At 40.3% G+C, this 14,145-nt stretch overlaps 1 protein-coding gene and 1 pseudogene across 4 annotated transcripts in view; one reads left to right on the plus strand and one right to left on the minus strand.

The window, feature by feature from the left end:
* Positions 1-14,145, minus strand: part of atf7a (activating transcription factor 7a) — a 56,368-nt gene that overhangs the window by 12,175 nt on the left and 30,048 nt on the right. For all 4 annotated transcript variants that reach the window (XM_088330610.1, XM_088330609.1, XM_088330608.1 and 1 more), the window contains 6 exons: positions 6,948-7,041; positions 5,072-5,187; positions 2,036-2,200; positions 1,817-1,965; positions 507-600; positions 316-435 (listed from right to left, as the gene is read on the minus strand). In XM_088330610.1, the coding sequence (XP_088186736.1) occupies positions 316-435; positions 507-600; positions 1,817-1,965; positions 2,036-2,200; positions 5,072-5,187; positions 6,948-7,041 (738 nt within the window). The remainder of the gene's footprint in view (positions 1-315; positions 436-506; positions 601-1,816; positions 1,966-2,035; positions 2,201-5,071; positions 5,188-6,947; positions 7,042-14,145) is intronic.
* LOC148368627 (small ribosomal subunit protein eS6 pseudogene) lies at positions 7,735-8,411 on the plus strand (annotated as a pseudogene).

A 14,145-nucleotide genomic window follows, 5' to 3' on the forward strand; every position in this document is an offset into this window, starting at 1 on the left:
AGATTTTGTGATAAAAGAAAATTCGATATGATGCTAGAAATGCATGCAGCTGTTGTTTTTCTGCATTTAATTTTTCTATGATATTCAAATCCATTGTCATTTTAGTCACTATAAACATTAATTTCCATGGCATTTCTTCTCTGTTATGCATAATCATTTGGAAACCAGCGTCTCAAGTGTTAATTGCAACAATACAAAGTCATATGACAAAGAAGCTAAGCCAAAAGCACACATGGAGGGCTGCAGGGTGAAGATGGAGACAAAAAAAGCAAATAGATAACAACGTTAAAAATAGAAGGATAATCAAGCGCTAACCATTTTGGCCTCGGAGTGGATGCTGTAGCCAGAGGGCGAGTTTGAACCGCTGCTGCTACTTCCCAGAGGAGGACCAGGGATCCCGGGAATGTTGGGTACCATGCACATGGGTCTGGCCAGCTTGAAAGCACAGCAAGTACACTACATGTTAAAAGATTTTAAATCATTGATAAAATAAACACATGTCTTACATTGATGACAGAGGGTATCTGAACAGGTCCTGGTAGGACAGGCATTGCCTGGCCCGAGGGGAACATCATCATGGGGTAGTGGCTTGTTGGTGAACTAGACACAAATTTGACATTTGTTAATGCGTAAAAAAGATCCAAATGTGCAGAAATATGTGGTAGTTCTTAAATGTATTCGAAAAGACCTTTTATTTTCAGTTCAACACCGAACATGTAGCGTTCCTCCCCACAATGCTGCAGATAAGTTGCAAAATATTCAACGCGCCGGAAGACTTGAGAAATTTAGTCGCAAAGTTGATCGATTTGGCTCATATCCTCAGACTGTGACGTCATTGAAGGAACACTTTTAAAATGGTAAATCCCGTTAACACAACAAATGAAGCAGTTTTGAAACGGACAGCGATTGTAGTACACATGGATAGCATACAGCTCATTTTAGCATCGAAGAATTGGAGCTTTGCCTACCATGTTGCTGGAAACCTTGTGACTGTCCTGTCCGTGTTGCGCGCTTCAACCTCCAAAAGCTGCATTGTGTAAATTTTGTTTGTGTTTTTTTGCCATGTGTTCTGTGTTTGTAATAATATTGACCCACTAGCACCCTGTTTGCGTTGGGGATGCCAAAGGTTTCCCGTTTTGTCTGTTAGCAGCCAGCTAGCTAGTTAGTCTGCTGTGTCCGTTAGTTTTTCGTTATTGGTTGCCTGGTTAGCCAGGCTGCTCACTGCGTGTTTTTGGCTGGCCAGCCTCCCATTTTCAGTCGAGGCTGCGGACGCCTTTTGTTGATTGTTCCAGTTAGCCCCCGTGAGCATCCGGCTAGCCTGCCGTGGTCTATTCCCTGCCGGGTTCGGGTTTGTCACTGTAGCCGCTTTTAATCATTGCTCGCCCTGTGTTGTAACGTTATTGCATCTACCTGCTACGCAACGCCTAGACATTCTCCACAAAAACTACCAAAACACTCGTAACCTGTTTGACAAATTAACATGTAGACCAATATGGGGACTGGCTTGCAATAGTGCTGGTGTTAGTCTGATGACGTCACAGCTCAGGAAATCAAAGACAAGATAGGCTGTCTTCAAAATGCATTATCTCTAAAAAATAATTGGAATTAACCAATGGAAATTACATAGATTACATGCAAAAAACATGTCCTATTTGCTCACTTTTTGCATGTTTTAGAAATTGAGTATAACTTTTAAGTTGACCAGCACAAAAATTGAGGAGGAGGATTGGCAGCCAAAAACCGACAAAAACGCTGTTTGTTGTCTTAGATCACGTTTCTGTCCCAAAATGATGGATCGGAAAACTATCGGACTCACCCCAAAGTGCGATTAGAAGGAGGTGCCTGTGTGATAACGGAAGTGGGTGAAGGCATGGTTGGCTGAAGGGCGTCAAAGCCCAAGTGCAATGGAAGTGAACCTGGACGCACAATGGTCGGCGTCGGGGCTGAGCTCCTGGGAGGCATGTCCTGTGACAATATCAGTGTGATGTCATTGACATGTTTGCTGGAGTTTGCAAAGAGACAACTCGTTTCATACCTTGACCTTCGCCAAGGGTTCTTTTCTGTTGTCTGGTGTAGCAGGGATAGAGTATGGACTGTCTGGGGGTGAGGAATCCACCTCCACTGGTGACTCCTCTTTCACCTTCACTTCTGATGGCGTCTGCAGGCTCATGTCCAAAGCTGCTGAAGGGGGAGCGGGATGCTAAGAAGACAGGAAGGAAGATATACAGTATATTACGCCGTGGCTTGTAATCAAAAGATTTGTAATTTTTAATCATGCCGTCTTCCAAAAAAAGTCTTAATACGACCAAAAATTACGGAAAACAGGACAGACTTATTACTTGTCACTCTTTTACTACCTATATTTCATGTTGTTGTCTGTGTACAGTTTGTCCATTCTCCTCATTCTGAGATTTTTGAATTGTTCCTTGCTTTTATGTAGGTTTTAGATCAGGGGATGGTGAAATAGTAGTATGGAGTCTGTTCACCCCTTTAAGACTTCCTGTGATTAAGGGCTATTCAATTAAACATGCCTTGATTAAAAACTGCAAGCTAAAATTTAAGAACAAAACTCAATATATTTTCTTTATACGAGCAGGCTTAAATGGCAATAAAAAATTACTAATTCACATGAATTTCTTTCATTTTAAGCCCTGCACACACATGCCTTTGGTGTCGACGCCCTTGGCTGCAGAACGCCCACGGCGCCGTGCCTTTGCACACCAGAAGCTGTTTTCTGCTGCATCGTTTTTAGTTCTGCTCTGAGTTGTTTTCGTCGAATATTTTCAGATCATGTGACCATTCAAGATGGCAATTACAGAGAGTAGCACATATTTACTACTGCGCCAGAAGACAACATGAATCAAGGCTGCGCCGCTTAAAATGTGAGCTCTATATTTCGGGACTACAGTGCCAGGACAACTATATTTTCGAGAATAGTGCCAGATTGCAACACAGATGTGTCTTTTTGTGTTGTTGCCATTGATGTTTGCCGCGATAATGGACAAAAAAAGTGAAACAACATTCTCTCTAATCATGTAACATATTTAGCATAGTGATGAAAAATAGTGTGATGATGAGAGAAGACCTGATGCGTTTTCAGGTGAAGTTTGTATCCCTACCGGATTGAATTCGGCGCTTCTCTTCACCGCGCTTTGGGTTTGATTGCACTGCATTTAAGGCAATGCAATTGTGGACAATTATCCATATCTGTAGCAGCCTGGTGGTTAAGAATCAATGCTCTTACCATTGATTCTTAAAAAGTTGAACGTTACATTGGGTTTGAGCCCCGTCGCTACCATTGTAATATAATTCATACATCCGACAGCGCTTGTTTTCAGCCAATCAGATTGTGAGGCAGACGACAGCCTGTGGCTGCCAATTAAGGTCGGCCATCTGTGTATTACAAATAATGCGCATGTGATCCACACGCTTGTACAGTGTTTTGTATCAAAATGGTTTGACGATGTGTCTGGGGCACTTGTAATGTAGATCTCTTATGACTTAAATTCCCTGCCAAAGGAAGAGCTTGAACCCACGTCTCGCATCGCCTATGATTGACAGGCTGTTGCCTTTTTTATAGTCTTAGAATTAACTCATTACTGTTATTATCAACCATCAAGATGAATATCTATTCAGAGTAACATGCTGGAAAAATAAGTTAGTTACAATTTCAACCAAGTCCTTATAACAGCACCTTATCAGCCTCACAGCATGACGTGTAGCTCCTCCCTGTAACATTAATTTGGTATATTACCATGAAATAGAAACCTGGAAATGCTTTAAACATTTCCGGAATGGTTTCGGTTTTTCATAAGTTATGAAATTATAAAGTTATCTGCAAAGACAGCCTAAAGAAAGATACATGTCTGTTGGAAGGGAAAACAATAAAATGTGCATACTCTGCTTTACATTTGCAGCAAATGTACTTCAGAGCCTAGAAGTCTGAATCTGTAGTTGGTATGGGGATTCTGACTTCTGCATAGATCGCCAACATTCTGCATCCACCCTTACAAGGTTAGCGTCTTTGGACATCTTGATGTCATGAATAGAACTCTGCATATAATAATTGAGACCCTTTACGGCTGTGCTATCAGGAATATCAGCTAAATAGTCACTCGCTGTTGTTGATTTTGCTGCAATATTTGCTCCGCTCGTGATACATGGATACCCTAACTATGGTGGGCGTGGCTTATGTATCAGATGTATGAATTGGGGCCAGTAATTAAATTCAGCGACTGATCAATGATTGTACATATAAGGTAACGCATTTCCAATTTTAACCGCATATACTGTTAGGCGGACCAGATTATAAGGCGCACGTTAAAATTTCTAGCCAATTTGGTGATTTTGGGTGTGCCTTACAGTCTGTAAAATATGGTATATTGAGAACTAGTTTGTGGGTGAAAAGGTTGAAGTATTGTGAGTATATTGTAAGTAATGAATAAATGACCGTCAAACCAACTGTTTTGCTCCTGTTATGTATTATATGAATAATTTTGTGAAATAAACAAGGACTAATATCTCTCAAATGTCGTCATAAATGTTTACAGAAATCACTTATAGCGCTGAAGAGCAGCTTGCTGTTTTCCTCTATGCCTCTAGGGAAAAAAAAAAGAATAAGTGGCACCCGATTTAAACCTGAAGTGTTTTAAATATGGCAAAAAAGTAGTGTCTTATAATCCGGAATTTACGGTAATTTAAATCATGTTGTAATTTAAATAAACAAAAGGTAGACAAATATGCCAAGCTAATCGCTGTTACTGTCCAGAAAGTTGCCTTTCTGCAAAGTTTATGTATATTTGTACGAAGTAACTGCCACTTTGAGTAAAAAGCTTAATTTTTCAATTCCGATAAAAGGACCTGGATGCTCCTCCTTCAGTGTCAAGGAAACTGTCAACTATAATGGCTACATAAATAAATAATTACTTACTGTGAACACCATCTTGTGGTTTAAATTACATTCTGACCTCATGGGATTCATGGGGCTACCGAATGAAGAGAATAATCCTTTTTTTGTTTTACGTCTTCCTCCTCATCATAATTATCAAGACACCAAATAAACATTTCTTACAGAGTTCTTTGCTCGCTTGTTGTCATCGTCGTCTTGTTCAAAGGAGTTATCCAGATCGTTGAAAAGACCAACTTCCTCGCAGTTTTTTAGAAAGCGAGTAGGAGTGGGCGTCTGGTCTGGGGGAAAAAAATAGACAAATAACTAAAGTGACACACTTAGATGTGTTCCATACGGTTGTATAAAATGTTTAGGCAGCACTGATCATTCTCGAGATTTTCCTTCATAAATAATTGGTTGTTTGGATCAGCAATTTCAGTAAATGTATAATAGACAGTGATATTTGAGAAGTGATACATAGTTCATAGAATATACAGAAAGTGTGTGATAATTACTTGAACAAAGGTATTTATGAGGGCTGCAATGATTATTCAATGTCGACGACAAAAATTTGTAATGGCAATTGTCGATAATGAATTTCATTGTCGGCTATTGTTGCCAGAAACGTTTTCCAAAAGATTGAGGCTAGAATCTCTCCTCATGCGCAATAGCATCTCTGTCTCAAAGGGGAACATACAAAAATGTCAGCATCAACAACAAGTACACGTAACAAGGTTCAATTCCCGGCTCCTCCGTGTTATGTCGAAATGTCCTTGGGCAAGACACTGAATCCCTAATGCCCCCGATAAGCAGGTAGGCGCCTTGCATGGCTGACTCCTTGTTGGTGTGTGAGTGTGTGTGTGAAAGGGTAACTGTGAAGCACATTATAAAGCCCTTTGGGAGGTCTTCATTGATTTGAAAAGCGCAATATAAATGCAGACCATTTTAACAAAACTTCTAAAAGTTTGCAATCATTTTATCCTGGATATGGCTATCAAAAAGACTACTTGCATAGTTTGCAAAGCAGGCTTTACGTATCATGGCAGTAACTTGTGATGCACGTACATATAGAGAATGGCAAAGGACAGTTGAATAAAACACAATCTAATTTGTCTTTGTAAAATTGAAGTCAAGTACATGCCAACACTATTTTGATGACATGCATCTGTACATTTGTATACACGTATATTTCGCTATAAAAGAGAACATGTGTAGAAGGAATAAAATGTATGCAGTTTTAAAATCAAAAGTCAGTTGTTAAAAATGTTAAAAACAATAAACCTCAGTGTTAAAACAGTTTGACTTCAAATCGTTGTGAATTATTAAGTTTTATTGTTACAGACTTTGCATTTGACCACTAAATATACTTTAAAAAATGGACATAATTTGTTTATTCGCTTCTGCTAATGAGCCTGTTCTTGCTTTAAAGTGTTAAAAATGCTGATTTTGTTGAATTTATTAGCTTGCCCCTAAAACATGGACAGAGGGTTAGCTATAGATTTATGTTTCTCCTGACCAAGCACTTTGCCAAGTTGGCTTTAAAAGGGGTATTCATTTTAATTTTAGTAAAAATCTGTCGTATGTTCAATCAAATATGTATTTGTTTAATTTATCATCATTTGCCACATAATCAACTTCATGCAAATTTAGGAGAATTTTTTTTTATGATTAATAATAATAATAATAATAATAATTTCCTTGTATTGTCATTCTGTGTAACAATGTACACAGAACGAAATGTCGATTGCGGTTATAATAGTCGACTATTGAAGTAGTCGATAGTTGAGCTTTTTTGTGTTTTTGTTTTTATGTTGTGGTGTTTATTGGTAATATGATGAGGGAAAGAATATCAGTTTGATACTGAAAATAAATGTTTTTATGACGTCCAAAACCTCCTGATTATTTCAGTGCATACAATCTTTAAGGCAAAAAAATGAAACACACGGTCCAGAAAGTTTGACTACCATGTATTAGCTCTGGACAAATGAGTAACATTTTCTATCCAGAGGTTTTACATTTGTAATTGATGAGCCCTGGTATAGATTAGCATAATTATTACCTGCGATGATCACAGAGTCTGTCCTCGGTGCAAACTTTAGTGTCATCTCATGCTTGTGTTTGTGTACAGCCAAGTGGTCCTCGTTGGTAAACCTCTGATGAAATAATGGAGAGACAAAAAAAGGGAAAACAATTAGCATTCTGTAAGCTCAGTGCGAACATAGTTTCTAAAAATGTCACTCAACAAATGTACAGTGTATGCAGCGCTCTGCTGCTCTAACAAAACAAATGCTAGCCAACTACTCACTAATAGTGAACTAATAATATCTTGTGTAAATTGCAACATAACAACTTAGCAACCAACTGCTTTGTTTTTTTCACTGACTTGCTAAAAAAAGGTATGATATAAATGAGAAATAACTAATGTAACTTCCAACTTAATTGACAAATATGCTATATGCACAACATACAGCACAGATGAAATTACTTCCTCTTACCCATGTCCAAACATGCAATAATAAGGCACAATCCAAATAACAAATAGCAGCAAGAGCAATTAGGAGCAAGTTTTCTTTTGTCTTTTAGGGTTAGAAAATAAATTGCATATAAAAAGATAAAAGTATGCAAATAAAAATATATAGGTTTCAAATAAAATATAGCAAAGTGTAGCCGGAATCTAAATAGAACAGTTTTGTATTCCAATGGCAGAATGCAGGAGCAAGGGAGGCGGTAGGGCAGGAAGAGAGTTCAGAGTCCTGTTTTGGCTCTAAGAGACTGCAGTCTTTTTCCTGACGTCAGCAGGTTGAAGAGGGTGTGAGATGTGGGTTCACCTGCTATCCTAACCCAACATGCTCCGTCTAAAGGGTTATGTTGTGCGCATCAGCGAGGCAATGACAAGCAGGGTTTCCCCATGAAGCAAGGCGTCCTGACACACGGCCGCGTCCGCTTACTTCTCAGCAAGGGTCACTCCTGCTACAGTCCCCGCAGGACCGGCGAACACAAGCAAAAGTCTGTTCGCGGCTGCATCGTTGACGCCAACCTCAGCGTTCTCAGCTTGGTCATTGTCAAGAAAGGCAAGAAAGACATACCAGGACTGACCGACAGTACTGCCCCCGCCACCTTGGCCCCAAGAGGGCCAGCAAGATCCGCAAACTCTTCAACCTGGCCAAGGGTATCATGTCAGACAATATGTTGAGAGGAGGCCTGTGACTAAGGAGGGCTAGAAGCCAAAATCAAAGGCTCCGAAGATTCAAAGACTGGTCATACCTCGCGTGCTGCAGCACAAACGTCGCCGTATATCCCTCGAGAAGAGGCAAATTCAGAAGAACAAGGAGGAGGCATCAGAGTTATGCCAAGCTGCTGGCTAAGAGGATGAAGGAAGGCAAAGAGAAGATCGCCAAAAGGCGCCGCCTTTCTTCTCTCAGGGCTTCAAGATTCAAGTCTGATCCAGTCAAAAGTGAATTAAAAAAAGTAAAAATAAAAATGTTTTATCCTGGTGGCTTTGTGGGTGAGGCAGGAGTTGTAGATGTCCAGGGTGTGTGTGAGGGGGGCATCAATTATCTTTTCTGCTTAACTCACAATGCGCTGCAGGGTCTTTGGGTAGGACACGGTGGAGGCGCCATACCACACGATGATGCATTTGGTCAGGATATTCTCGATGGTGCCTCTGTGGAATGAGAGCATGATGGGGATGGGGCTCTTGCTCTCATGAGTTTGCGGAGAAAGTACAGGTGTTGATGGGCTTTTTTGGGCCAGGGATAGGATGTCATGGCTCAAGGTCAGGTCCTCGCTGATATGCACACCTATGAACTTGATACTGCGCAGCCTCTCCACCGCAGCACCGTCGATCGTGAGTGGGGCAGGCTCGGTGTGCGCCGTCCTGAATCGACAACAATTTCCTTGGTCTTCTCCACATTAAGGAGATCTTTATCCCTACACTACTGGGCCAGCCTGCTCAATTCACTCCTGTAGGATATATCTTTGCAGTTTTTGAGACCCACCACAGTTGTGTCGTCCGTAAAGTTAATGAAGTTGATGGAGCTGGATGTTGGTGTGCAGTCAAAGGTCAGCCAAGTGAAGAGCAGAGGACGCAGCACGCAACCCCGTGGTGCCCATGTGACAGTAATATAACTAGATACTGATTTTGAGTAGTTCTTTTATTAAATTCTCACAAAAAAAAACAAAAAAGATACTTAAGTTTATGGTTTTACGTAAAACGCTCTACCTGAAGCGTAATCTTCGCCAAGAACACAATGCCAATTTCAGGGCTTAGACCACAGGTGTCAAACAGGCGGCCCGCGGGCCAGATCAGGCCCGCTAAGGGATTGAATCCGGCCCACGAGACAACACTCAGAGAAGCGCAAGAGAAAAACAAGCTGCAGGTTGAAATATGTCAACTTGATGTTGCCAAAGCCAGGTGCCTCAAACAAAGACACTGTACTTGTATTTTTTTATTTCTCTCTCTTTCTCTCTCTCTCTCTCTCTCTTTTCCACCCCTTTTCCCCGACTCTGTCTCCGTCTCTTTCACTCTCCGTGTCTCTCTTTTTCTCTTCCTTTGTTGCTCTTTGTCTCTTTCTCTCTGTGTCTTTTTAACTTCTTTTGCTCTAACTTCCTTTTTTCCTTTTCTCTTTCTGTCTTCATACCCTTTGCATTTTCTTTTCTCTTTTCTCTCCTTTTGTCTTTCTATTTCTCTTTGGATTTCTTTCTTCCTCTCCCTTTCTTTCCCCCTCTCTCATGACTTTTTATCTTTTGTTTCTCATGCTCTCTCCCTCTCTCTCTCTTTTTCTTTCTTTGTCCCACCCTCTCTCCTTTTCCCTCCCTCTTTCTCTTATTTCTTTATCTCTCTGTTTCGTTCTCTTTAATCTACGGGTCCGGCCCCCGACAGAATGTTTGTTCTATCGTGTGGCCCCTGAGTTAAAATGTGTTTGACACCCCTGGCTTAGACTATCATGTATTCTTATGAAACTAGGCACATTTGTTGGCAGTGGGAACATTTACAATCTTCTAGTATAGGGGTTTTCAACTGGTCTAATTGCAGTAGCCACTTTTCTAACCTAATGACAAGCTCCAACCCACATCAAGAAAAATGCACACTTCTTAAATGCATCGAATGAAAGGATTGTGCAGTTTAAAGCATGTATACTAGAATATATTAAAGATTTTTTTAAATGACCAGCAAGTACCAATTACTCACATATAAGTGACCCCCTAAAACTTTAAGAAAGATTAACATTCTGGAAAAAAGCTAAATATACAACATTTTAACTGTACCTTCCATCAGTGCATTAATGGCAGACACTTGTACACCATTTTTGTATTTCACAAGTTTCCTTCTTCCATCCGATCTTTGTTATCACTTTTTCCACTTTACCTTACCCTTATCACTAACTTTCTTGGTACCATTTATTATTGGTAAAAAAGGAAATAAAACGAAAAAAAATCACAATAAAATGAGATGTGGTCCCTCTCAAACACGATCGGGATGGCGGTGATTGACTAAACAGTAAAAAGAGATCATGCAGGGCATTATCGCATAAAGATGGGGTGTGTTATTTTAAAACTTAAGGATGCTATCATCACTTGAAGCCAGTAGATAGCAGCAGAGTAACACCTAATGTCCATGCATTGTTTAGACACGCTCAAATAAACTCTTTTTTTTTCATCTTTTGGGGGTTTGTTCTGCTCGGAAAATGATGGTCTACTCGTTACTCCAAGAGCCAAGAAGAAATCTGCAGGCTTGAGAGCATTTTCCATCCGGGCTTTGGTGCGGTGAAATGCTCTGCCCTCTGAGATAAGATCTTCAACCTTAATGTACCGTATTTTCCGCACTATAAGGCGCACCAAAAAGCCTTAATTTTTTTCAAAAGCTGACCATGCGCCTTATAATACAGTGATATATGGATCAATATGAAGTCGCAAAGTCTTACAAATAAGGCAAGCAGCCGCCGACTCGATTTTCCCCCGAAGGCGAAGTAGTCCACGGTGTATGCTGGGATTCATAAACCGGCGTTTCATTTCCTGACCAATGTGTCAATCATCATTTGAATCAGTCACTATTGGCTAAAGTTGTTCGGAGGTAAAGGTGGCGGATCCTTTTTATCATTTACAGGCTCGCATAGGCTAAAGGGGCGAAAGCCTGCAACTGGCCGAAAAAGATGAATGTGAATCACACGTTGGGTTGCACTACGGCATAGAGAAAACATTTTTTACTATTCTGTATTTGTAAATATTTTACTCTCCTGGATTTACTACACTCACGGTTGTAAGAAGACCATGGTTACGTATATTATTGAACGTGATGGCTGCAAGAGAACTTAGGTGAGCTATGCGGCTTTATATTTTGCCGGTATCCTGTTTTAGAACGATCTTGATGTTTCTGTGATGAGTCTATTTTTATACTAAATTCAATTCAAAGTGTTTATTGTCATATGCACAGTAAAGAACCCCATTTCCCTGCACAATAAAATTCTTACTTTTTCTGTCCACACAGTTGCCAGCAAAAAATAAAATAGAAACTAAGAAATAGTTGGCATTTCTTGAATCCCAAGACTTTAACCTTCCGAATGATATTTGGACGATGCATTTGAGTGACATCGTAGAGACACCGTTTCCGTACATGTCTGAGACACGTATTTGCTTCTTTGCAAGCTTTGGGAATGTTAAGGGGGTAATAAGTTGGACTGAACTATCTGACTGTTTTGTCGACGTTCCCATTGTAGCGCCTTATAATCCGGTGCGCCTCTTCTATGGAAAATATAGGACCAAAAACTATTTTTGGGGGGTGCGCCCTATAACCCGGTGCGCCTTATAGTGCGGAAAATACGGTAAGTGTTAAAATCCTTTCCGGCTGCCCGACTGGTGGCAAAATGAAGCAAGAGGGACGATCGGGATGAGTCAGGGAACCAGCAACTGGACCGGAAGCATGTCATCATCTGCATCAACCAGTCGGCTAAGAAGGGAAGCTGCGTCATTACAGTCTTGCACTTCTTGAACTTTTTAAACAATTTTACATATTACCTATGTTTATTGTTGCTGTTGACTACATTTTGTGTATTGTTACCCAATGCAACGTCTATTGCAGCCTGGTAATCCTGGAAGGGGGGTTACCACTTGTGTGCCCTTTTCTGAAGGTCTCTTATTTCCCTCATAGTGAGGTTTGAGGTTTTTCCTTGCCCGCATGCCAGTTTAAGATCAGGGGATGGTGTAATTGTGATTAATGGCTATACCGGGTGTCTGTCTGTTGTTGCCCATGCCCAGGATGGTGGCGTTGATTTAGTATCAAAGAGAGAGAGAGAGAGAGAGAGAGAGAGAGAGAGAGAGAGAGAGAGAGAGAGAGAGAGAGAGAGAGAGAGAGAGAATGGATGCCGCTGCATTTTACCCATGCATTGACATGTTTGACGTTTGCACAGAAATAAAACTTAAATTGTATTAATTTGATTTTATTTAGACTTCCAAAAGGATGCAGTTTTATTTTCATGAATACATGTTGCTTTTTATTGTATTTCTTATGTTTTTATAGTTTCTTTTGAATCCTCAAAAAAAAAAATGAAATCAAAAATTTGATTTTTTTTTTATTACATTCCTTTAATTTTATTAAAGCAATCACACAGTTTTCTTCGTTCCACTCCCTTTCAGGCTTACAGTTATGATTTAGGTTATATGTACATGAGTAAACAAAGAATATAACTGGGGCTAATATGAATGAATGAACATACGGTAATTCATTAACATTGTACTGGAAGTTAAACTTGGGTGTAATCCTACACCTACAACAGAGTTTTCAAGTGTGCCTTCTTTCCTTACAGGATGAGTCATTTTGACAGAAGTCTATTATAGATAGTATATAAACATACAGGGGCAGCACGGCGCAGCAGTGGTTAGCGCGTGTGCAGCACAGTTCTGAGGTCATGAGATTGAACCTTCCTGTGTGGAGTATGCATTTTCTCCCCGTGTTTGTGTGGGTTTATTTCGGGCACCCCTGTTTCCTCCCACATTCCAAAAACATGCATGTCAGGTTAAATTGGTCCAAATTGTCCCTGGTTGTGAATGAGCGAGTGAGTTGTCCGTCTCTATGTGACCTGTGACTGGGTGGCAACCAGTTCAGGTTGTCCCCTGCCCACTGCCCGAAGATAGCTGGAATGGGCTCCAGCACCCCCGCGACCCTACTGAGGATAGGCGGTGCAAATAATGGATGGATGGATATACATACAGGATGCGTTGCATTCATTTTAAAGCTTTTACTTTTGTGCGTTGGCAATTGTCAAATGTGACTTGACAATTGCCAACGTCAAGACTCAAGAAGACATCCGGGATGCTCCGCTTGTACTGTAGAGTAATGGTTGTGAGACTCAGGCAGTGGTGTAGGAGGAATAATCCTGGCTAGGGTGGAGAGCTCATTCCTTTTGGCTGTGTCCAATTTCAAGGGCACCGCTTTTAAATGCTGTCCTGAGTGAGTCAGGTGGAAACACAGTAAAGGTTCGGCGAGGTGCATATTTTTAGCCCTGCTGGGCCGTATAACCAATAAGACTATGTCTCAATCACCGTGCTGGAGATATTGGCAATGAGGATTACCAAAACTCACAGTAGAAATACTAAACATTGTAAAATGGGAGGGAGTTTTTGTTGCTGCAGCCAGTTGTCTGAAGCCATTTAAGTAGCAGGCAATAGGACACACAAAGTTAGAACGCCAACAGTCACACCTAGTAAAAATGAAGGCTGTCCCGATTACACTTTTTTGGCACCCAAGTCCAAGTTTTTGATTAAGAGTATCTTTTGACTTCAATCCCCTACTCATACATCTCACGGGGATAAAAATAGACACATCTATATAGAAATGTACAATACAGAAATTTATGTGTATACAATACATGGTATGTTGAAATAACCAAAAAGACTACAAAGATGTGTATTGTATCACTTTTTGTAAGCACTAAATTTGCACATGGAGCAGCCTAAAAATATTTTACCCAACGCGGAATTGTTTCTTTGCACTTCATTTGTTGTATGTAAGGGAACACTGTATTTTCGATAATTACAATGAACACAAATTTACAACCACAGAAAATACTTCCATATTTAAACTAATAATGACTTTGAACTCAGTACACAATAATGTGCAGCTAAATTATTTTCTAAAAATGCAATTTAATGCGAGTGACTCAAAACCTGAGGGGAATAATCGACAAAAAAAAAAAACACGACTGAAACAAATGTAGTGGGTGTGCGGAACTCTGAGTTTCTCCTTACGAAGATATTCTCCC

This window comes from Urocampus carinirostris, chromosome 3, assembly GCF_059441175.1.
Source record: "Urocampus carinirostris isolate Australia breed hairy pipefish chromosome 3, RoL_Ucar_1.0, whole genome shotgun sequence".
Taxonomy (NCBI): Eukaryota; Metazoa; Chordata; class Actinopteri; order Syngnathiformes; family Syngnathidae; genus Urocampus; species Urocampus carinirostris.